Source organism: Anastrepha ludens, chromosome 5 (genome assembly GCF_028408465.1).
Source record: "Anastrepha ludens isolate Willacy chromosome 5, idAnaLude1.1, whole genome shotgun sequence".
Taxonomy (NCBI): Eukaryota; Metazoa; Arthropoda; class Insecta; order Diptera; family Tephritidae; genus Anastrepha; species Anastrepha ludens.
The window spans coordinates 20,188,728-20,214,064 of record NC_071501.1 but is presented as its reverse complement, the minus strand read 5'-3'; the positions used below and the strand labels follow the sequence as shown (position 1 = coordinate 20,214,064).

Sequence of the window (25,337 nt, the reverse complement as noted above, 5' to 3'; positions counted from 1 at the left end):
TGTGACAACCGGCAACTGTTTAGCATGAAGCTTTCCCTTTCAAATGCAGTACTTCTCGCTTCTATAAATAAATCGGTTTGTTATTCGAGGCTACTGCGCACTGCAACCAAAAGCGGTCCATTGTGCAAAGCCCGCTGAGGTACTCTATATTTAAAGGTTTTTTACAAATTTTGACACATTCTAGGGTTTATCGTTCCACGATTTATATGAATGCATGGCAATACCTCCAAGATGCCTAGTTGAGGACATTTACAAAGAATTTGTTCTGAATTTTGAGTGTCCATTTCACAGTGTCCATTTTCCATGGTCTCAGATAGACAAATTTTGTTTAAGTGATATCTCAGGTTACAGTGGCCTGTAAAGCAGCCAGTTAAAAGTATTAAGTCTACTCTGCTGAGCGAAAGTAGCTTAACAGAAACTCCACTGTTTGTGAGGAGGAATTGTTTCGCTGACCGATAGAATCCCGCCAGTGTTCAACGGAGTTCTTCTCCTCCCATTTTCTGAGAAATTCATTAAAGTGGCCTTTTGTAAACTCACAGAAAGCGTCAGGTCCAATTAGGCAAATGCTTTCCTTTTTTTCAGCTAATAAATCGGTAGAGTCATGGTTGGTTGGTTAAAGTGGTGATTCATCCAGAATCCAACTAGTGCTTCCGCACCATTTTGTTGCCACATCCTCGTTACCAACTAGTTTAACAGTTATTTATAGCAATACTATATCTAGTATGTGGGGTTTAAGAACCTTATTAAGTTGTTGACATCTAAGCCAACGGTAGAGTCATAGTCGCATTAGACTTTTTTTGGGATTTTGCATGTAAAATCTTCAGTATAATAATAAAACAAGGTAATGTGTTGACATTGTTTGTCCAGAGGTGTCTAGTTAAGTACAGCATCCTGGTTTAAGACCATTCTTCTTCTTCTGGTGCTGCGTGACTTCTATTTGTTTCCTAAGGGGAAATCTGTATTAAAGGAGTCAAAAAGCAGTATACAACTTTTCTCATAAATTTTTAGTGAAATATTCTTCATTGACAGTTCTTTGACAGCTGAATTTAAATTTTGGTAGTTCCGATAACGCAGAACCGATTGTAAAGGGAACGTTTGGCAAGATTTGAGTCAGCTAAAACTGTTGAAATGTTAAAACGGTGCTCGTCCTTAACAAATTTCAGAATAATATTTCAAACAAAAGGAATGGCACATCATTCAAGTGGTCGCCCTGATTTCGCAGCCAGTGCTTCAAGCTATCGGCTCAATTTTTGATGGCTCAGTAAACTGTTTGAGGAGTTATCCCCACAATAGTGTCTCGAATGTTGGTCTAGAGCTCGTTCAAAGTAGTTGGTTTATTGGCGTGTATTAAAGACTTGAAATAACCCCAGAGAAAATAATCCGTCGCCTTGAGGTTATATATATATGTATATATAATTGGCGCGTACACCCCTTTTGGGTGTTTGGCCGAGCTCCTCCTCCTATTTGTGGTGTGCGTCTTGATGTTGTTTCACAAATAGAGGAACCTAGAGTTTTAAGCCGACTCTGAACTGCAAACATTTTTATGAGGCGCTTTTTCATGGCTGAAATACACTCGGAGGTTTGCTATTGCCTGCCGAGGGGCGACCGCTATTAGAAAAATGTTTTTCTTAATTATGGTGTTTCACCGAGATTCGAGCCTACGATCTCTCTGTGAATTCCGAATGGTAGTCACGCACCAACCCATTCGGCTACGGCGGCCACTAGAGAGAGATTACCCAATTGAAATTTCAACTTCCCAACTTCGAGCATTGTGTCGCCTATATGACATGTAAGGTCATCTGTGACTCTGGTCACAGAGAGTCGGTTGTTATCCCTCTATATGGTGGACTATTGACGGTACCGCTTTCTTCCATATTTCAAATGAAAGAAGGTCTCCCTAATAATGGTAATTTTGCTTGTTGAGCAAAAAATGGGTCTTGTCTGAGAAGACGATATTTTAACCAAAATCCGAACAGCATACCAACGTCGAATTGACGAACTCTCGGTGTTGTCTATGGTCGTTTCGCTTCTATTTTTCCGTCCGAACGATTTCATATGAATGTAGGCCCAAATAAAACGTAAAAATGGGCCGAATTGACATTCTGGCTATGCCGAATTCAGCTGATGGATCCCAAATCAACAGCTTTTTTCTATACTAGGAATCGGAATTTCGATATTTTTTAATCATTTTCACACGTGCGACAAGCATGAAACGATCCATGATGAAATGGCATACTTTACTAAATGTTTTTACAGCTGGATGTCGTTCGTAACAGCTGCTGAAACATAACTATTGAAAAAACAAGCATTGCTAAGTGACCTCTCTTTAGATTGAATCAAGGTGCCGCATCTATAGGGTATATAGAGATGAGGAACAGAGTATCTTGAGTGTAGTGATAGATTCGTAGATGAGTAGTAATAGAATTTTCATTTTTGCGATTTTCGAATAACTTCTTTGTAAATCAGCTAGTCGCTCCTAACCTAGATCGTAAATATCGATCTTCTTTTCGCTCCAAAATTTATTACCTTGCAATTATATTTCAACACTTACATATAATATATGACAGTAAGCAATTTCTGTGTATTTTCAAGCAATCCATCACCTCTTCTCACACATTCACATTTTCTTTTTCAATTTTTCAGAGATCTTTCGAAATTCACTACCTTTTTTCTTAAATTCAAAAACAAGAGCTTGGAAGATGCCTACGCCACTTATCGTGAACCCTACTCTTCATTTCCATTACTTGCCGCTCTACTAGTCCAATGGATTGATATTTTGTATTCCTACATTGTGCTTCCAAGGTGGGTTATATTGTTGTGCGAGAATATTGACAATACTAAATTAAATATTTACGATATTTTTCAACAGATCACCGCTTCATTTCATAAACATTTCTGCGCCATTGATACCCATTTTTATGCTCGTCTTCATTTCAATAGCCGAAAGTTTTCCCCGTCATTTACCTGAATTCTTTGTGAGCCTTAGTAAACGTTTCAATGACATAACATTTGTACGGGAACTGGCTGCCATTATAATAGCCGTGACGATAGGACTCAGCAATGTTGTGGATATGGTGAGATGCGAATGAATTTTCACATACCTATAAAGTTCATCGTTTATTCATTCACATATATTTACTTATATGTTCACTTTCAGTACTTCTTTGTGACTTTCTTGAAAACGGATCATGTTGTTTTGGAGAGCGAAATAGACGCCATCACTGAGGGTATTGTGCCATCCGAGCCGGTCTCGGCCTCTATGCTAGCGTCTGCTCCTATACCGGGTGAAATCTATATGTATCCTTCATATATGAGTAATTTCGCAGTGTTGATTTTGATTGCGACCGCAGTGATTGCGCAACTGACGCATGTCACAAAAATCGTGTTGATGGTCGTGTTTACAGGTAAGTGGGAGATACTTCAGTGGTGCTAAAAAAATCAGTTAGTAGGTAGCAAAGCGAAGCTATACGAGGTGAAGTGACGTGAGCAACAACAATATTTTATTTTTATTATTGTGTCATAATGCACTACAAACTCAAATGTGGCACAATAGCTTGGCGACAAGCCTCAATTGGACGGCGGAATCGGATGAATTTGAGTACCTCTTCATATCTTCCATATTGCAAAAAGATTTAAAGTGGCAGAGTCGTCGTCTTGCGAGAGCTGCACATTCGCAAAAAATTTGCTCTGAGGTTTCATCATCCAGTTCGCAAAAACGACAGACACTGGTTTCTACTAATTCTGGATTCCGGAAATGATAACGAGGACTACAGTGAAAGTTGTGTCGAAGCTTGTGTGCCTATTTGATGAAATTCTCGCAGAAAGGTTAAACTCTTCAGCCTGCTTTTCTTTCAGACTCAATATCCTGTGTCGTGTGGACTCCCTGTATTCGGAGTCTTGTGGGTTTTGGTAAACCCATTTATAAGTGCTTGTTTTTCAAAATTTCCAAGTTTGAATGCCCAAATGTCAATCAGAATATGAAAGAATAAAGCAATAGCAATAAAACTAGATAATTTTGACCATAAAACTACCAAATTTAACACATTCTATATTTTTTGGCTCTTTTCCGCTTGACATATTAAAAAAGCGAAATTTATATCCGAAGTAAAAGCTGTAATGAAAGAACAGTGAGATTTTTTAGACGACATTCTCACGACAGTCAGTTTTACGTTACCTGAATGATTATGATTTATTTCGACCAAGGACTGTAACTTCAACGGCGTTTTCTAAAAAATTATGGGGAATATTTTTGCTGTTACAACAAAAATATATTCTAGTCAAAATTATGAACCCCCGTGCGTGCTACATACAAAAACACACACAGTCTACGAATGAGAATATGGCTTCTCCATCCTATCTAAAAACATCGACTCTTCCATCGAGGCCAGTCAGCTAGATGGAAATTTTACAGGAAGAACTTAGATTATCACTTACAAACTTTGATTGGCTCGGCAATTGAAGGCACATAAAAATCCAGATTGGTAGTTAAAACAGGCCGATTTGGACGATCGGAAATTATATTAACAAGCAAAATTGTTACATCTGGCAAAACGAGACCCGTACGCGATTATCGCACAGTTAATGCAGCAGAGCCATGACATAATAGTAATCGCCATGGCCAGATACGGCATGCGGCTACCAAAGCAGCGAAGGTCACGGGAATGCTAAGCAGATTAATGGCAAACGTCGGTGGGCCAACACAAAAGAAAGCTAATCATGTCGGTCACAAACTCAATTCTCCTACACGACAGCGAAGTATGAGGAGATGCGCTAAACTGTTAAGCCAAGCGCAACGCACTGGAAACTGTGCGACGAACAGCGGCACTCAGAGTTGTCACAGCCTACCACACTGTCTCTCGCACTTCAGTCTTTAGGATCAGCGGGAAGATACCCGTCGCCCTTAAGGCCCGGAAACGAATGGATGCGTGGTACTCCAAGAGAATCACATCATCACTAGCGTCGCGGAACAGAAATGCCAGATCATGCTACGGTGGCAAAGCCGATGGGACACTGATCCGAGTAGCAGATGGACGACGAAACTCATTCCATCAACAGGCAAATGAGTCCAAAGGATCTTCGGGGAAGTGAATTACTTCTTAACTCAGTTCCTCTCGGGCCACGGATAATCCCGGAGATACCTATGCCGCGTGGGCAAGGTAAGCGATCTCAAGTGCATATACTGGGAAGTGCTGAGCGATGAGGAAGCAGATTGGCAACATCGCGCAAATGCTCGAATATTATCGTATTGCGGGAAAAAGATAAACCTCGATACAGTGCAACAAAGCGAAACCTTACACACAGAGTCATAAGAAGACAAGCCTTTAGCCTTTACAATTGGTCATTTATGGATTCCGTGCAGTGTCTAAGCAAGTTGCAACATTTGATTATTGTTATTATGATTCTCAACTGGAAATAGCGCTCTCACTCAGCGTTTATGCAACACGGAGGAGTTGCAAAAAATTTCATTAATAAATAGCTGGACATAAGTTGCTAGCGATTTGATGTGCAAAGGAAACAACTAAAAATTTTCAGTTCTCAGGTGTGTTCAGCTGTTAAAATTGATTGAAAATTTGTCTTTTGTCTTGAAAGCAAAAATGGAAATAAAATAACGCTAAATATGCAAAAATGTGTCCGTGTTGGAAGTTACAAGAAAAATTGCTTGAAAACTTGTCCGTGCCAAAATCAAATTCGTAAAGTCATGAAAAATTAGCTTAACAGGTCCGCCTAAATAAAAGCGTATTTCATAAATAATGAGAATATTTGCTATTTCTAATACAATCATTCGTTGCTGAAAATATAATTGGTTTTTATTCACTTTATTGCATTTTAAAATAGAAACTTGTATTTTGACTACACTAAGGAAGTAGTAGATATTTTATTTTTTTTATACAAAAACTTTCTTCAATTATTTTCAGCGCTTCATTGCTATTGTAATATATTCCTCTTGAGCGATTTATATACATACGAAGATGAATTAGCATCTAATCCGTAAGACAATTCGGATTGAAAGCTCAACATATGACTAATTTGTGATATTTTCAGCGCAATACCCATCTCGGTCGCCCTTTCCACAGTACTAATTATGGTTACGCTGGCGTTATCATTTTTTGCACGCCATGTAAGTGAAGCGCTGCGCTATGAATAAAATTATAAGCCTTAATTTCCTTTTCATGAAATTCACATCAAATTCCGTTTACCATCTTCTCACAACAGATGGATCGCGAGGATCGCGTGATTTTCAAATGGAAAACTGAAGTTGCTGAGCAGCGTGAAATGGCAACAGATATGCGACAACGAAATGAGGCACTGGTCTATAACATTTTGCCCGTTCATGTGGCAGAGCATTTTATGAAGAACACAAAACGATCGCACGATGATCTCTATTCACAGAGTTATGCCGAGGTGGGTGTGTTGTTTGCGAGTATGCCGAACTTTTCAGGTATGCAAGAGGCGATGTTTCAAATGTATATTTACTATTAACACCTATTAAATTCATTCCAATCCATAGATTTTTATTCAGAAGAGACCGTTAACAATCAAGGACTTGAGTGTTTGCGCTTTCTAAACGAAGTGATTTCGGATTTTGATGCGGTAATTGAAGATTTTTCTTTTTCTGTTTAGCAATTACAATTATCTATAATTCAAATTTTAGTTACTGGAACTTCCACAATTCCAAGATATAATAAAAATCAAGACGATCGGTTCAACTTACATGGCAGCTAGTGGCATCAATTCGAATCGTATAAGTCAACCGGATGATCCAATCACCAAGCGTTGGGCTCATCTGGCAATTTTGGTGGAATTCGCCTTGGAGTTGAAGAAAGCCTTGCAGGGCATCAATGAACAATCGTTTAATCATTTTGTGCTTAAGATGGGCATTAATCATGGCCCAATCACGGCTGGCGTTATTGGTGCACGAAAGCCCCACTATGATATTTGGGGCAATACAGTGAATGTGGCATCGCGCATGGAGAGTACGGGCAAAGCTGGTGCTATACAGGTAAGATCAACTTATATTGAAGCTTGAAGCAGATGAGTTGAAAGAAGCGGTCACAGTTTCCCCATTCTTATGCTAAAAAGCTGAGCGTGCTCTACTTTTTTTCGAAAACATGAAGTCTTGGTACAGTGAATGCTTCCAGAGAGTCATAGGCAACTAACAGTACTAGTTTCCATGAAATCAGCGTATAGTATTTGTTACCTCAGACTGGATAAAGTGGAAAGGAGTATCTTCATCCTCTACTTATAGATATGAGGGCGGCTGTGGACTGGCAAGGCTAACCTAATCATTTGGTTAGGATTTATTGTAGGTAAGGTAAACTAAATCAAATGCAGGTATCACAATGGGCAGTAGGGCCACCGAGTGTCTTGCCTTAGACAAGCAATTTCGGTAACCTAACCTAAGGTAAACTTTGAGTGCCTGTAAACAGAAATGCTTTGGCATCTGATCTCTCTGAGTATAAACTCATGCCTGAAAATCGCATCCACTGATGTTACAGACAAACTGGAGACAGGTCACACTTCAGCGCCCTGCCTAATAAGCTCGTTAGCTGGCTCGTTCCCTTGTGCTCAAATACCCAAACAATGGTAGCTTTGTAGTAAAAACTAACGTTATTAATATTATATTTACATTCATTGACAATAATGGAGAATACAACATAATTACAGACAGACCAGAGCCAAACTTTGATTTGGAGTCATCCAAAAAGATTCCAGAGTATCATCATTATAGCTATCTGTGAATTGCTGAAGGTGGTACGTGTAAATATTCCTCGTTATAGTCCACTTCAGTCAACTTTTCCTTAACCCTTCGGCAGCCACGTTTCTGGATATGTTTCAATGAACAGGGACTCAAATTCAGTCTACCAAGTGCTGATTGTCGACATTTAGTACAGATTTGTATTGCTTAACCAGTCTTGTTCCGGCTGGAAGAGATATCAGCGCCTAATAGCGAACCACCTGTCAGATGACATTAAAATGCAGTCGTCTTGAATGTTGCATGAATTACTGCACTACTTTCGGCGATGGCAAACAGTTTTGCCAAAAGACAACTCTCAAAATCAGGCAGATAAAAGGAGCTTTAGCATCAGAAAGTACGAGCAAATATCTGCCTGAACTTCACATAAGATTTCAGGCAGTCACATTCGGATATTCTTCCCTACTCTAAAAGCCAATTTAAACGATGACTTTTCACCTAGGTTCTTGCACATTCTCTTTTAAAGAAGTTTTCTAAAATCTTCGTGCATTTACACGATGGCTTTTTGTTTGTGGCCTTATTTGTGTGTTGAAGCCGGACAATTTTCTTTCGACATTCGTTCATTGAGCGCAAGCCCAAATGACACTTGAAAGAAAATATGAATACGACGAAAGCAAAATGTGAAAAACCCCTCGATTTCGCTGACCGTGCATGCATGCCTACCCCGTTGACTTCTTGACACCACGGCTGTGGGTGAAAATTTATCGTGTATGTTGGCTCCAAGCTTAATTTAGAAGAAGAACATTAAAATGGGGCTAAGGCAAATGGGGAATGAAATCGGTTCTGTATTGATTTCCAAATTGATATCTAACCTATAGAAAGTTCGAACAGCTACTAAGAATAGCTTCTTTGAGAGACAGGCTGTGCTGAAAGTAATAGAACACCAAGTGGTAAAAACAAGAATCATAAAAAACATGTGTTCTTTATGGTATACAACAGGTGGCTTAAGTATCTCACTTTCGTGTGTTTCTGGGTGTAGGAAAATTCATTGGAAAGTGCAAGTGGTACGTTAGTGTGAATCTCTTTCCAGATTTCTGTTTCGAGTTTCTTCTGGCTCTCGTAGTGGGCACTCTTCCTAGAGTTCTCCATGAGGAAATGACGAATATATACAAAGTGAAGTCCAAAATAAACAAGATTGAGATAAAATAGAAACGACAGGAGCTTTCTTCTGATAACTTCGAGTTTATTTATTCAAAATAGTCCCCTCTGGCATCGATACACTGTTTTGCGCTATCTAAAAGCTTTTCGAAAGAGTGTTTCAGGTCACTGACCGCAATGTCCTTCAAAATGTCGGTTCAAGCCTTTTGGATGACCTCTACGGACGCAAAACATTTTCCTTTCATGGCCAAATGCCATTCTCCGAATAGGTAGAAATCACAGGGAGTCGTATCAGGCGGACGCATTGTGGCCATATGTTGCACCGAAGCTTTTCCGACTACTTTAGGCCTGGCATTAAATGCTTTGATTGGTTTACCACCACTTGATGCTTTCATCCAAGGAGAGGCCTTGATGGCCATCTGCAGGCTGAAACACAATGGGAATTGGTACGGCCCCTCTCCGGCATTGGAACACAGAGACTGCATGGATGTCGATCCAACGATCCTCTCCACGCCCCTTGACTCCATGCCATCAAGAGTCGTACTTGAAAAGAGATACAGTGTGGTGCTACCAGAGGCTCAGTTGTGAGAAGACTCAGAAAATGAGTCCGGCAAACACTGTTTTCGCATTTTTACGGATGGCTCCAGGACCGAGCATGGCTCCGGCTCTAGGGTCTACGTGGAATCCAGCGGGACAAAACTGCACTTTGCTCTTGGAATGCATGCATCTGTGTTTCAAGCGGAGGTGTATGCAGTTCAAGAAGCGATGAGCTTTGTTGTGGAAAACGCATGGAGAGGCAGATCTTATGGCCTTAAACAGCCCTCCAACCACATCAGGGGTAGTCAAGTCCTGTAAATCCAGACATAATAGCCTGATGCTAACATGGGTCCCGGGACACGTGGGTATCGCGGGTAACGAGACCTCTGACTCCTTAGCTAAGATGGACTCTAAGGCCAACTTCTTTGGCCCAGAGCCCGTTTTGCCACTCCCTTCTGCGTCCATCACAGCCACGGTTAGCAAATGGGTAACAACCACCCACAAGCGAGCTTAGCAGGCTGAGAGAGGCTGCAGATGGACTAAACTGATGTTACCTGTCATGTCCGATCGACCGTCACAAACCCTTCTGTCATTAAGCAAAGGGGAGTGCAGATGGTTGGTTGGACTGATGACGGGCCACTTTCTGTGGGCGAAGCACATGGAAAGGTTTGGCGTCTCAGACAGTGTACTCTGCCCAGCTTGTGAAGAGGAGGATGAGACGGCGGACCACTTCCTGAGTGTCTGCCCCGCCTTCGCTCGAATCAGGTTTGAGGTCTTTGGCACTGATGTGTTAAGAAGCGACCATCTTGGCTCCTTGGCACCACAAGATCTACTCAGATTTCTTCGGAGATCGGGTAGATTTAAAGAAAATTAAAAGAGAATCCAAGTGGACTTAATTAATGTCTGCACTTGCTAGTTGTCCCGAAAAAAAAAAAAAAAATCAGGCGGATGGAATCTTTTTTAACTATCAGAAGGCAGGCGATCGAAGAAGTTTCGAACAACTGTTCTAGTTTGTAGAGATTTACGAGTATTCATCCGAATCTTGTATCTTTTCTGGCAGGTGACTGAAGAAACTTGTAACATTCTACAAGAATTTGGATACACCTTCCAGCAACGTGGACTTGTTAGTGTAAAGGGAAAAGGTCAGCTTATGACCTACTATCTAATGGTAAGTATTGCGCTTAAGCGATAGGAATTTCACATAAATATCTGTGCCCTTTTTATATTTCCTGTTTTGTATTAGGGCAAAGCTGAGAAGGGCGCCATCACCTATTCGACTGTGCGGCAATCGAGTGACGAGCTGATCAAACCGATAGTAGAAAATCATTTACAAACGACAGGCGAGCATTGCAATGGTCACTCCGCATTGAATGGCATTAATGGTGAGGTGAGACACAAAGACACTGTTGAGCCCGATATAAAAACACCACTGCTAGACGTGAGAGCGCATGAAACTAGCGCAACGGCTGATAGCGAGCGAGATGCATTGATAAATTAGATTTAAAGAAAATTTGAAACAAACAAGAAAAAAAAAGAAAAAAAAAAGAAAAAATATGCTTACCAGAAAAATCCAACTCCATATAGCAATTAAGCAGTAAAAAGAAAATTACACTATATGTTTACCTAGAATATGAGTAAATATTATAAATACTTATGTATGTATAGTTACGAATAGCGACAGGTATGGAGAGCGGCAGTTATGCATGTGAAAGAGAATTTCAAATTGAAGCCAATAGTAAGATATGTGTATGTGTACACCCTTATAGTTGCTTACGTCCCCAAAAACAAGAACAACAAAAATGTACAGAAGCAATATGCAAACCGAGACATGCAAACTCACATACGTATACTTAACAGATTTTACATAATTTAAATATGAGAATACATACATACAAACTTATAGTATACCAACAATAACATCACCAGAATCATAGCAAACAAAATTAGCATACCCTTAACGCACAAGTGCGCGCGGGTATAACAATGAAATACAATATTTACTGCATGTGATTAGCTAAGTAGTCAGTCCAATGTTTTTGAAGAGATGTCCATTTGCATTTTTCTGGGTTTGTTTCGATGCCCAATTTTGACTGCCAGCCTATTTATTATTATTATTATTTTGTATTCGTATTTAATTTCAGTGAAGAAAAACGTAAAGATTAGCAAGATTCTTTTCATATAACATCCAAATGTATATTCTGTAAAAATAGATGTGTGTAGGTATGTGTATGTGTTTTTAAGTAGGCGTTATTTTGTATTTTTGTTTTTGTAATACAAAGTGGGGCAAAATTAATCATCCAATTTGTTTTAAGAACTTTTTTACTAAAGAAAAACAAAAAACAAAGACTTTGAGTGATGGAAATCTTTATTTTGACCTTTACGCGCTCCATTGCTTGTCTATTTGTATAAGTATTTATTTATTTATTTACCAACAAACAAGACGCTGATAAGAGTCTTATAAGCAACTACTTAAAAGTAAACTTAGAGTAAGAGAAATCAAAGTCTAAGGAAGAAGCATAAGCATTAATATCCTCTTCATTCCAAAACAGTTTTAGCAATACCCACAAAAAACAATAGGGAAAATCTACTGAACCCGCACAAATATCAACACAACAGAACATGCCTAGACTCTAAGGAAATGAGATTTATTAATAAGCAACGAGAGCGATAGGACGGAATGGGGGATATACTGCAGCTGTCTAGTGCACAAATATGATTGACATACGACGCCATTGCAAAAAATATAAATCTTCCGATAGAGTGATTAATTTTGCGCCACTTTGTATATTCGCGCACTCAACGAACTTTTTCTTAAACTTAGTTAATTTGCAACATATTTTTTTTATTTCACTATTGTTGTTATCATCTTAGTGATGAGTCTGTGCACACAAAAAATATTACTACTTATAAATATATATAAAATTTAAACATAAATTACATATATATTTAATTACACACAGACATGTCACCACCTTAGAGTAAAAGGGTGCTAAGTTTAGTTTTTGTGAGATAATTGATAATTGAAAGACAGTTACTCAAAGAACTATTTGAATGTTAGGCGCCTTTCGTTTCGGCACTGCTCTGCTCGCTTGACGAAAAATTTGCATGTGAAAGCAGCAACAAAGTTATCGAGCCATGATGAAAAAATGTTAGAAGTCTGGCCAATATCAGACCGTTAGCTGGCACTCAGCAAATTCGACAGAATCAACCGATTGGCTGACGTAACTGGGGTAATGAATCGGATTGTTTACGAAAAAAGTAAGAATGTGCTAGTGATATACTAAAATAAAAGAGTGTGAGAATATGTGTGGAACTATCGTGCAGATTTCGGCTGGCGAATCTCCTCGTGATGTAACAGCCGAAGTTCCCCTGCCCATTTTATTTTTCACCATAGTTATCAGCCAAACCTGGTAAATCTATTATCCTTGTTATCGAGCAAGATTCGCCACTAGCACTTATGACTGTATCTCAATTATACCTCATAAGCCTGATTTAACTCGCTATATTCAATGCTCTCTTCTGATACTAGGTAAATTTTATTAGATCGCGTTCATACAGGGAAAAATTTTAGAATTCTCTTTTGGTCGTTGTTGTTGCTTTGAAGCAGAGAGAGAGAGAGAGGGAAGTAGAGATAAAAATAGTGAGCTTTGAACAGGGAAACATTTGAGTATTTTTTTTTGGTCGTTGCTGTTGCTTTGAAGCAGAGAGAGAGAGAGAGGGAAACAGAGATAAAAATAGTGAGCTTTAGAAGGGAGCAAACGAAACGCTATAAGCCGGTAAGAGAGTTTAGTATACAATTGAATTGTATCGCAGTTAGATTCTCAGGCGTATCGACAAAATGAACAGCAAAATGTCTAAAGTCTAGGTTTCTACCGTAACCGGTTGGCAGCATTATGCAACAACATTAAACAGTCTCTGTTGAAAAAAACAAAATTAAAAAACTACATATTTTAAATTTATTATTTATAAATTTAGAAAACCGCAAGAATTGGTCCAGCAACAAAAACAAAATAAAAACAACGTTATTTTGAAGGCACTTGAAAAGCTTTTGAAACTTAGCACCTTTCAACTCCAAGTTGGCGTCAATGTAAGTCAAATGTTACTAACATTATTGTTTAAATTACACTGTGCAACACATATTTTCGGGGAGAATTTAATCTAAAATTATGTAATCTTAGTAATAAAACACTGGGTTTTACTTCACGTGCAGGGTTATAAAAATGTATTTAAGTTTACCCTTTTCAAGCTAAAGTCGAATCAAACTATTTGAAAACGTATGCTTAAAATTGCGTTTAATATTAATTTTGTCTTTGAAAGCATATAGTAAAATAATACAGAGTATCATGTTTTGGGACATTTTAACCCAATAACTCCCACTTAAATGGATTTTTTTTTCGCTCATTTTGAGAAACTTCGTGAAAGAAGAGTTAAGAGGGTCGTTTAAGGGTTAAAATACTTCACATATAGTAAAACTCTACGGAGTATAATTTTTAGAACACTTCAACCTATTAAATCCCACTTAAATGAATTCTTCTCGCTGCATTTTTTTGAGAAACTTCCTAAAAGAGGAGTTTAGAGGGTCGTTAAAGGGTTAAAGGGCTTCAAATATAGAAAAAATTTTATAGAGTATAATTTTTAGAACCTATTTAACCCATTAGCTCCTACTTAAATGAATTCTTTTCGGTACATTTTTTGAGTAACTTCGTAAAAACATGAATTTAGAGGGTCGTTAAAGGGTTAAAGTGCTTCAAATACAGTAAAATTTTTACAGAGTATAATTTTTAGAACACTTGAATCTATTAACTCTCTGTTAAATAAATTCTTTTCGGGTCCATTTTTTTGAGAAACTTCGTAAAAAGGAGTTTAGAGGATCGTCGTTAAAGGGTTTAAATGCTTCACATTTGAGACAATTAACCTCTAAGGATTATGAATACCTCGTAATAACTAAACTTACGGATTATTGTATGGCAAAGCAGTTAGTTTAATTGAATTTTATAGCTTCAGGAAGAAGTTTAAATAAATTTGTTTGAAACTGGCTGCTCTTGCCTGATGTCGCCCGTAAAAATTTCCAAATGGAATGTAAGAATGTTTTTCATCGTATACCTCTATGCACGTGCTTCTCAGCCAGAAAGGATTCATCCATACAAATCGTTCTTTAAATTTTCTAGAATTTAAATGAAATATTTTCAGTGCAATTTTGGGCTGATTGTAATTAATTAATTGAAATTTAAAAACATTTATTGGAGTTTCTAATCCTTTTTTTGTAACGGTTGATGATAAACTATATTTTTTGTCTTTCCACGTATAACGGCACATGGGGAAAACTAGACATCTCTAGGTGCGTTTCACACACTTCGAACGATTGACCTTACAATTTATTATCCGCCATTGCGAATACTAGGCCAACCGGAAACTGGGCACAATGAAATTGGACTATAAATAAAATGTTTAGTAATACTTGACTACGGGGCCTTTGGTAGTAAATTCTTTGCAAAAGTTGATGCTTGAGCGAAATCTAGCCATAAATACGTTATTTAGTAATAACTCGACGATAACTCGAGAATAACGCCACCTAACGGGTAAGTATTTTGCAACCTTAATGCTAAAAATAGGCTTTTCCGATTCGCCAAGCCTTAGCAAGTTTTGCAACTGCGCTTTAGCCGTCTTTGCGTAGTATTCAACTGAAGTAAGCTGGGTGCAGCCATGTTGGCATGAACCAAATGATTTTTATTTATAAGATATTGCACTTCTCGGATATGCCAGATTGAAAAACTTGCTCGTAAAATTTTACTGTAGGCTTCCAAGCCAAATCTAATGTTAATGTTAAATGTGGTTTTAATTCGACTTTAACGCGAACAAGAACAATTTTAAAGTACTGTAAAAAAATTGTGAAGTGGCGGAATAAAATTTAGTTGTGTGTTTTACTATCATACTAAGATTACATACTTTCGCTTAGCGCAGGTTTGATTTTGTCCGAAATTCTTGCATAGCGTTTTTTTTTTATTAATACGTATGTAAAATATGTGGCATGTAAAAACAAATGTATATTATTTGAGAATTTAGACTGTACATACTTTTTTGTATGATATGTTATGGCTTTTCGCAAACGATAACTTAAAAACAAAATAGCATCAAATTATAATAATAATTGAATAACCCAAAAAAGTTAAACATTTTACAAACGAACGGTCAACTCCAGTATATTTGTACAAATATTAATTTAAATATACTTTGCTGTTTTTTATATGGATTTCAGTATATTTTTAAATAGTATAAAATTTGAAGTAAAACAACAATTTTAGTACAATAAAATAAGTGAAAATTAAAGTAGAACGAATAAAACTGAGTACCTTGATCTCTATATAAAGCTATCTATGTATGTTTATTCACCAACCATATAACACTTGTATGTATGAACTATGTGTGCATGTAGTAATGATAAAGGAATTTTTAAAAGAAGAGATATTATTGTATAATACAACTTGCTAGTTAAAATTAAATGCAGATGTAAATACTTATTTGCATAAATATGTATGTACATACATGGGGAAGTATAATAGATATATACCATACACATATGTATGTGCATGCATACATAAATATGCAAAAAAAACCTTGTTTTGTTAAGCAGAAAGTAAGGTAGAATTGGTGTTTGTCCTTCGCAATGCTTATAAGCTCTTTCTCATTCCCTTCGTAGCCGTCGTTTCGTTTTCTTTATCAACGTTGCGCCCTCTTACAAAGGATAGTAGATTTAAAGCAGTTTTCAGTTGAAATACATAAAATTCAAATACATAAAAATATATATAAAATTTTAATTATACTCTGCATAAAATATTTAATTTTCGGATAACACAGAGAAGTGTGAGCACTCAATCAGTACTCAATAATTTTCCATTACATCATACTATTTATACTGTCATAAAGTTTTAGACACAATGGTCGGCTCATTTCATTCTCTCGCACTGCAAAATATTGTTGTAATCCCCGTAAGTGATTCAAATGAAAAATCTCTATTTATACTTTCATAAAGTTTTAGACACAATGGTCGGCTCTCGCACTGCAAAATGTTTATTGTAATGCATGTAAGTTTACAGCTTTACGTTATTTTAACATTTGCTGCATAACAGAAAACAATTTAGTAGAGTGCTTTAAAAGTGCTTGTGAACAAATGTTAACTAAATGAACACAAGTGAATAAAGTATTGGCTTAACTTCCACTTAACTTCAAAATTTCAACGAAAGTTTATTAAATTTTTTTATTTTTTTTTTTTAAGCTTACATGATAATAAAATGATTAATAAACTCAATCAAACGCAGCGCTAGCAGTAGAGGCTTTTAGCTAGAAGTTATTTTTGTTTCCCCCTTTAATTATGTTGTCGTTGTTGTTGTTGAAGTGGTTGAGTATTTCTGTTGAAATAATCCTAATTAGCGACTAGCGCCGTTTTACTTAAACTGTTCTGGTGTGATGACTTTGTTTTTGTTTGCTGTTTTTTTTTGTTTGTTCATTCATTTTCTGTGGAAAAGGCTTACACTGTAAGAGCGAAATCTTGTTCAAGTTAGATCTGGATAGGATACTGGTATAAGTAATGAAAAAAACTTTCTTCCACCCCCTCCGCCTGACAGCTTCTGCAGATGGGATTGAAAGGAAGGTTAAGTCTAGCTGCATGATCACCTACCTTTCAATGACCCGTAAAGGTGGCAGTGATACGTGAAATGGTTGAGCGAAAGCATACTAACAGGTAATTCGTTGGTCGGATGTTGCGCGGCGGCCATGTTTTTCTTGTTGTGGTGGATTTAGTTAATTACTGCCATCTTCTTTCTGCTAAGGCGGTCCCTTAATTATATTTTAATATTAATAAGATATATATTATATTTTCTGAGGCCAAATTCGCAATTGGCATACTAAAATTTACCAAAACGAATTACCCTCACCTCGGTAAAGAAAACAACGTTGCGTTGTGTTACACTAGTTTACACTGATTTTGACCTGCGGCATTTTACTGACAACTTATAAGTAAAACTTCATCTTAAAGTTGAATATGAAGTCAGATATTAAAAAGACTCCTTTTCGCCTACTTTTCATCAGAAATAATGGTAATTTAGTGGGCTCATATTTTAGCAATATGTATAGTATATCGAAAACTGTTCCACTTTCTTAATATTTGACTTCGTATTTAGATGACTTTTGCAAATGATAGTACGAAGGACTTTTAAAAAGTCCGTGCAAAAATAAAAACTGCTTAATTGTGTGGAGTAAACCTTTTTTTATTTATCGACGTAGTCTCATTTTAGTTTTCTACACTTCGTCAAACGGTGTTCTAGTTTGTTGTTCCCTTGCGAATAATAAAGGGTGGTTAAGTTTTAAGGGCCGGTCTTGATTTTAAATAAAATACAAATACGGCCCAATGATGCCACCGGCCCATAAACCGCAACAAACAGTCACTCTTCGTGGGTGCATTGGTTTTTCGGCAATCACTCTTGGATTATCATTCGCCCAAATGCGGCAATTCTGCTTATTGACGAATCCACTAAGGTGAAAATGTGCCGATATGCATTTTGATTTGAACGCCCGTTTTCATAGTAAGCCTGAATAACTTTAACGCGTTGCTCGATTGTGTATCTCTCCATGATTCAAATTGCGTTAGTCTAAAATTCAAAAATGTCAAATTAAATGCAGAAAAAATTTGACGTTTAGGTGTGGTTCAAATTCAACATCGGCCCTTGAAATTTACCCACCCTTTAGAATTTGTCTAAGTCTGGAAAATAGGCATCCGTTTCTGCAATCACCTTCTCGTTTGAATAAAATCTTTTTCGCGCCAGACATATCTTCAAATTGGCCAGATATTTCTTCAAATCGTAGTCCCAGGGATTCGTGCAAGGCAAGTTTGGAGAATAGAGGCAATGTGAAACCCTACCATTAATTTTGCGACCACAACCGCTGAGGCGTGAGCTGGCGCATTGTCGTGCTGGAAAACGAAAATCACTCGACTTCCTCGATTCAAACACAAAGAAATATACCGATCTGGCTGAAACTTGGTCTGTGTTCTTCCAAGAGATTCTACTAACTAAACCCGCCACTAGTCTTATCTCTGCTGACTTTGCACGGACTTTTCAAACGACTCTCGTAAAATGCTGCTATCCACGTCATTTCCTTTAACACGAATCAAAATTTTGTTCACAAGCTATTCTTTATTGTACGAATTGCTGTTCGATGAGCCGTACAAATACTTAGTTTTCTCATTCCGGGTAAGATCGTCTTTCAATATATAATGGAGATCATTCGCCGGGATAAACCAGGACCAAAGTCCTTTTCATTTTCTCTTGGCCCTGACAATTTCTAACTATTAGGGTATTTTACGGAGGCTCATCTCAACTGTTTTCGTTGTTTAAAGGAATATTTTAAAAATGAGTAGTAATAGTTCGCATGTCTGCGTTGGAGTACCAATTCCAGTTTGCTTTTACGATGTATCATTTTCATGAGACAATTTCTCATCGGGAAATTAATTATCGAATAGCGTTGCTTCATCGATCTAGCAATTTACCGTAATGGTCTGTAATTCATATCCCATTTGGGCGAAACAATATCTTCGTGAAAAAAAAATTGGAAGGTATCGCCAATATCAGAGCTTTATCCGGCACTCAGCGAAATTTGAAAAAATCAGCTGATGGGCTGACGTAAACTGGGTCATGATAGCGGTTTGTTTACGAAAAACCTGAGGTTGTGTTGGTGATATATGGAAAAATCAACACAGTCTACGCTCATGTTGCCACTGATTGGTCGAGTGTGTGTATACGTGTGAAACGAACGGGCAGAATTGCGCTGCCGAGTACCCGGTGATGTGGCTATTGTACAAATCCATAAGTAAAAACACTCTCAGCTGGTTATCAGAAAATGCCCACAGCTGAAATTGCCTGATTCCAAAACGCTCTTTATGTAACATTCATGCATAAAAAATTATCAAATTTCATAGAAAATCGTATGAATCTAAAAAATGGGGTAACAATTCAGATGTTTTTCTTCATTCAAAAGCATTATTATAGTTAATAAATGTATTAAAACTATTTGTTATTGTAAATTTTCCAAGTCAAAAACAAAATTTTGTATATTTTTGTGTTGATATTCTATCGTTTTTAATGTGGCCATAGTAATTCTAATTTGGTATAGCAACCCGACCAATACATTCAAGCAAAAATACTAAGCTTTCATACCATCACAAACTTGACTGTCATCTGTCAAACTCACGCCAATGTCGCCTGTCAAAAATTGGGAAGAAGAGAGAGTAACTCAAGATACTCGCTCAGATACGTTTATCCGCCATAGCTGAAGGCCAAACCTGGTTATAATACACCTCAGTTTCTATACATCCTTAAGCTTTGGTTGCCGTATAACAAGTTGTGTTTGTTGATAGAGCATAAAATATCTCTCACAAGTTTTTGGGCTGTAGAAGTAACAGTCTGCCACAATATAGAGCCCCCCCAACTAGTTTGTGGTGCGAATAGCAAATCGCATATACGGTCAAGAAGTGTCACTTTAGCAGTTTCCACTAAAAATTTCTAAATTATGCTTCATAACTTCACTACAACAAGAACAAGAATAGAAATGTTTTTTCTACTTATTGCTTTTGAGCCATTTTCAATGAAGGTTTATTTGCAAAATTAGAACCCGAACAAAAATTCACTCTAATGCTACGGCTAGCATATACGAATTATTTGGCAAAAGTATCCAAAAAACCGGCAAGAACTAGTTGTAAGAGAGAAATTCTGAGTTCTAAATTTTTTTAATTTTTACCGCCAATGTTGCTAAATAAAAAATACTAAACCCAAGGCATATTAATTTTTTTTGTTTAGATTTTTTTCTAATATATATATTATATTTGGTCTATAAATTGTGAAATTTTATTTAAATTTCAATAAACTGTAAATTTTTGTTTAAGGATTTCCTTATTCTACAGATCTGAAGCAAAAACAAAAAAAGTTGCTCTTCTTGTTTTTGCTCTACTGCTACTCTCTGTTCAATATGCCTTTAGTAAATCGCAGTTGCATCTTTTAGGCGCAACATTCTAATATGTAACATTGATCGACTTCTTCTTCTTGATTGGCGCGATAACCGTTTACGCGATCAACTACTATGTAAATATTATGAGAAGCAACTTCTACTATATACTAAAAATAAATCTTATAAGACTCTTCATAGCGCCTCATGCAGATCTGTCCTTTTATATATTTTTAAAATATATGAGCAAAATAATTACTAAGTTGGCTTAGCCGCTAATGCTTTTTAATTCATTGTGATTGTAATTCATTACTTTTCCAATTTTTAAATAAAAAAAAAAAATTAAAAAAATTACTAAGTTGTTATATTTATTAATAATACACGTAATAAAAACAATCACAAATATCGAAAATTCTAACGAAAATGAAAAAATAGGTTTTTTTTAATAGTATCATCCCCACGACAGTCGATTCTACGTAACTGTCACAATAACAATAAAAAATAGTATTTTCGCAGTTTTGCTTAGAGTCTCTCCAATTTTATAATATACATAATTGCCACGATCTCCCATAAAATCATGGAAATGTGAATTCTAACAAATATCTAAATTTAAGCGGCCAATATTGCGTTGTAAAACTTAGTTCAAGTATTTATATTTAAATATTTATAAATTTTGCCAAAAACCAAATCACTTTCATGTTGTGTTCGAAAGAATCCCACCATTTAACGAGTGACCACCTAGGAGTTGCATACTCATTTAAAAACAGAGCATGCTTCAGATGCGAGAAGCATACATACATACTTATATATATATTATGTTATAATACTGTATTATAAATCTGGTGATTACGCGCAATGTCTAGTTAAAATATATGTATAAATATATCTCTGAATACGAATTAGTAGAAATTTAAATATAAAATAAAATAACTAAAATTAATATAACTTTATGCCCACGCAGTCATGTTTGTATTAGTATAAGTATGAGTTAGTTCTGCAGGACAGCACTAATTATAAAAAAAACAAAAACTCAATAATAATCAGTTTAGTAATCAGTGAATACTCATTGAAGAATTTTTAGAATCTGAATAAAAATCTTAACGATAATTATCCGCTTCAAATACTATACATGAAACAGCAAAACAAATAACAAATAGTATCTGTATAAAAAAAATAAATAAATAAAATAAACCCTTTACTAACAAAAGCAGCTCTCAGCTCTTAGAAACGGCTATCGATGGTTACTTTCTCAACGAATTTTAAAATCACAGTTTCAAGCTTATATAACAACTAGTATATACGTACATATTAAAACAAAAAAAAAATTAGAAATAAAAAAAAACATAAATTAGTGAGTAAAAGAAAAATAGAAGGAAATAAACTAGAAATATAGAATATCTTATTTGAACTTTGCTTATACTATCATAATTTCTTACTTATGCACTCTATAAATACCAAGGGCATTTAACATATTTTTTTGCTTTTGTTAAACTAATAAACTAATTTGTTACGCTTTGCAATTATAATACAGTTTTTTATTTTTCATTTCAATATGCATCGCTTTGTTGCAATCTATCTGTCAAACTGCATATAAATTTATTTTTTGAATAAACCTGAATTTGACGGCTTTGAAAATACAAATACTCATAGTAGCATGACAATCAACGAGGTGGACGCGCACACAAGCACAAGTACATAGAACTAACAATTAGACAACTACCAGCACTTTAAATCACGATGCTGTCTTGCACACCCAAAATATTCAGAATGCTTGACAGCACGCCAAATACAGATATGAGAGCATCGTAGCTGTAAAAAGAAGCAGTGAAAATAAGATAGTCAAAACAGATTTATTTTTATTTTATTTATGAAGCCTTAAAAATATGCTCCTTGTGTATTTTTTTATACTCTAATTACCAGCATTTTCGTAGCATAAAAATTATAATAAACCAATAACAAAATATAACTAAAATATATATGTAATTACAATAAAGGTGATACTTTGAAATTTATTGAGCACATGGGGAATATTTTTTTCTCGCATGACATTTTCTTTAAATTAATATTAACTTATATTGATAACAAAATCTACATATACATACATATTGTATGTATGTATGTGCGTACTTCTAATATTATTATATATTGATTTGCAGTATAATTCTGAACTTAGATTTTATATTAATTTAACTAAAATTTCAAGCTGATAAATTCTTTTGTATATCATTAAAAATATTTTTGTTGTATTTTTGTATAGTCGATTTATGCTTAGTGTAGGGATCATCTGTTATATATATTGCATAATATCTAACGTAGTTTAGAGTAGCACTTTTTGGAAAGAAATGGCTGCAAATAAAATTTAGTCTCAAAACAAAAACTGTTTTTTTTTATTCACTAAAAAATATTGTATATCACCATTGCAAACGATGAAATTGACATAACAACAATACGATCTGAATTTATGTATATTTGGCTAACGTTTGACACTTGAAAGTAATGTATCCAAAAAAATTACAACGGAGGGGAAAATGAGAGTTGTTGTTTCATTTCATTTTGAGGGGAAGTTGCAAGTTGCAAATTTGTACTTGCAAGAATTTGCATGTGAGAAAAACAGCTGATCGCAAATAAACACGCATTAAAATTTGCGCATAGAGTCAAAGTTCCAAATTTTTATAAAAATGGTGATTTAAATGGAGAATGGCACTAAATATATTTTAGATGAAATTATGAAGTTTATTTGAAGTCATATATTAAATAGGAATCGGCCCATGATGTAGAGGTATATACTTCTGAACCACAGCCTACAGTCACTAACCGCTGCAGTTTTCGAAATACAAATCGAGAGCATTGAAGGTATATTTTGCGTTTTATGCTTGTACTTCTTCGTTATTAAATAATTAGGCAAAATATATATATACGTACACACATAGACGGTAGCAAGGAAGAAAGCTGCGATTGCCACAACAATACAATTGGAATGTTCATCTGACAGCGATGATGAAATGGAACGAACTATTGTGAACAAAATAAAATAATGTGATGCTAAGCTCGCTATTTTGCATTTTGTTTTTTTTTTTTCTGTAATTTAATACGAGGGTGCTCAATTAAAAAAGTTTTATTTTCTGATTAATTTCATCAGCTGTTCGTAAAACTTGCAAATTGTTTTTGGTTTTACATTCACGTACTTTTTTGGATAGTTTTCTCTTTGCAAGCGAGTTCTCGGAAATTTTAATTACTGGCAAGGTACGGTATAACTTTAATCACTAATATGCCAGCCTTACTGAACTTAATTTGTGCACCAGCTTTATTCATAAACTGCGATTTGCCAAAATCTATTAATCTTTTCTCTGGAAAACTATAAGAAAATAAAACTACTAAAATGAATGTATCATACCTGAACTATCTTATATTAAATTTAATCCTGGACTATAATCCCAGAACTAATCATGCATCGTTGTCTTGTTCGAGCGCCACTAAGTAGCTGAGTATGTCAATTTTGGCTTGCGCTTTCTTTTTCGCATTTAAACGTTGAAAATGGTAAACGAGTGACAGGGCAAAATGTTTATCAGATTCATAAGATTTTTCGGATTGAACTGAATCACTTATTTCGCTATTAATCGTATTATGGTTATGCAATTCTGGTGCTGCGCTTGTATCAGCATCGCCTAGCGTATCCGATGTAGTAGTGGTAACAGATGACGAAGATTTGCCAACAGTTTCTGAAGCAGTGAGCGACGTTGGTGAAGTGATGGATGATGATATTGTTTCAGTTACGGGCGGCGTGGAAAGACAAACCACATCAATGGAGATTGTCTCAGTTTGAGCAGTGGTGGCAATTTCAGTTATATCTTTTGAGCTGGAATCAGAAGTAATTTTTTGGACCTCCAGGGAATCGATTGCCATATTATTTTCCTCCACATATTCATCGTCATCATTAGTGTACATAAAACAATAATCGCTTGGCGATAAAGTTAAGTATTGTTCGTTGTCATCCTCACAATCCTCCCCACTAAGTAAACAAAAATTTATTATTTTAAAGTTCTAAAAGCAATACGATATACTATAATAATAAGTGTACCTTTTTTCATTTGATTCATGGCAATCGGGAAGTTGTACTGCCTCAGCCTCATTAATCTCTTCTATTTTCTCAAACACCGTACAATTGTTGTCACTTATATTTGTGGTTGTTGTGGGAACATTGTCACTCATATATGGAATAGGAACTGCATTTTTATAGAGTAGTTTTCTATAAAAATGCGGCTTTATGTCTTTCTTCCGAAAGTGGGTTTCACAAAAGTAACGTTTTTGATGAGTTTTAAGTTTCAATAATTGCTTATTCCCACTATTCAGTATCCACTGTGAGCGGCGAGGCTCGTCATTAGGCAACTGGAAGAATGTTATTGAACTACATGGATAACGCTGAACATAGCAGCCCTGATAACTGCAAATCTGTAAAGTCATCTTCAAATGGTGTAAATATAAACGTCTTTTGATTATAAAACAATCGCAATAATATTTTTAATCTAAAATCACAAAAGAGCTTTACAAATTGAGAATAAATAACTCAATAATTCTTGCCTGTTTTTTGTGATTTTTACTAGGGAAAGATGCCACATGTTTTACACGGTAGTTTTAACAAAACATTTAAAGCTGTATGCTAGTGTTACGATATTATATCAAAGAACGTAAAAGTACGTACACTAATGCAGTGATTAACAATAAAACCACAAAATTAATCTACCCGTTCACATTTGGCAGATTACCTGCAAAATTGACAATCAGCTGCCAAACTGTTTGGAAAGGGGTTTCTTCATAGAAATTCCTTTGGTAGAATATTTAACTGTTTTTGGTGTTTAATTATTCTTGACGATATGAAGAAAAGACAAGGAGAAGAATAGCATCTGGCTGTTGGTAATAAACTGTTGGAGGAAATCCGTAAACGACATTTACTGAGGTT

At 35.9% G+C, this 25,337-nt stretch overlaps 2 protein-coding genes across 2 annotated transcripts in view; one reads left to right on the top strand and one right to left on the bottom strand.

Annotated features, from left to right (window-relative positions):
- LOC128863052 (adenylate cyclase type 3) overlaps nt 1-22,226 on the top strand; it is a 46,316-nt gene extending 24,090 nt beyond the window's left edge. The window contains exons 12-21 of the mRNA XM_054101950.1: nt 2,644-2,802; nt 2,870-3,074; nt 3,158-3,404; nt 5,916-5,988; nt 6,043-6,118; nt 6,214-6,439; nt 6,509-6,591; nt 6,653-7,000; nt 10,449-10,556; nt 10,632-22,226. Of these exons, the coding sequence (XP_053957925.1) occupies nt 2,644-2,802; nt 2,870-3,074; nt 3,158-3,404; nt 5,916-5,988; nt 6,043-6,118; nt 6,214-6,439; nt 6,509-6,591; nt 6,653-7,000; nt 10,449-10,556; nt 10,632-10,886 (1,780 nt within the window). The 3' untranslated portion in view covers nt 10,887-22,226. The remainder of the gene's footprint in view (nt 1-2,643; nt 2,803-2,869; nt 3,075-3,157; nt 3,405-5,915; nt 5,989-6,042; nt 6,119-6,213; nt 6,440-6,508; nt 6,592-6,652; nt 7,001-10,448; nt 10,557-10,631) is intronic.
- Nucleotides 22,227-22,364: 138 nt separating this feature from the next.
- LOC128863053 (uncharacterized) lies at nt 22,365-24,993 on the bottom strand. Its single transcript, XM_054101951.1, has 2 exons — nt 24,459-24,993; nt 22,365-24,389 (listed from the first exon to the last, which is right to left on the bottom strand). Exons 1-2 carry the CDS (start codon nt 24,839-24,841, stop codon nt 23,825-23,827), a joined length of 948 nt encoding a protein of 315 aa, XP_053957926.1. The 5' UTR covers nt 24,842-24,993; the 3' UTR covers nt 22,365-23,824.
- Between the last annotated feature and the right edge of the window lie 344 nt (nt 24,994-25,337).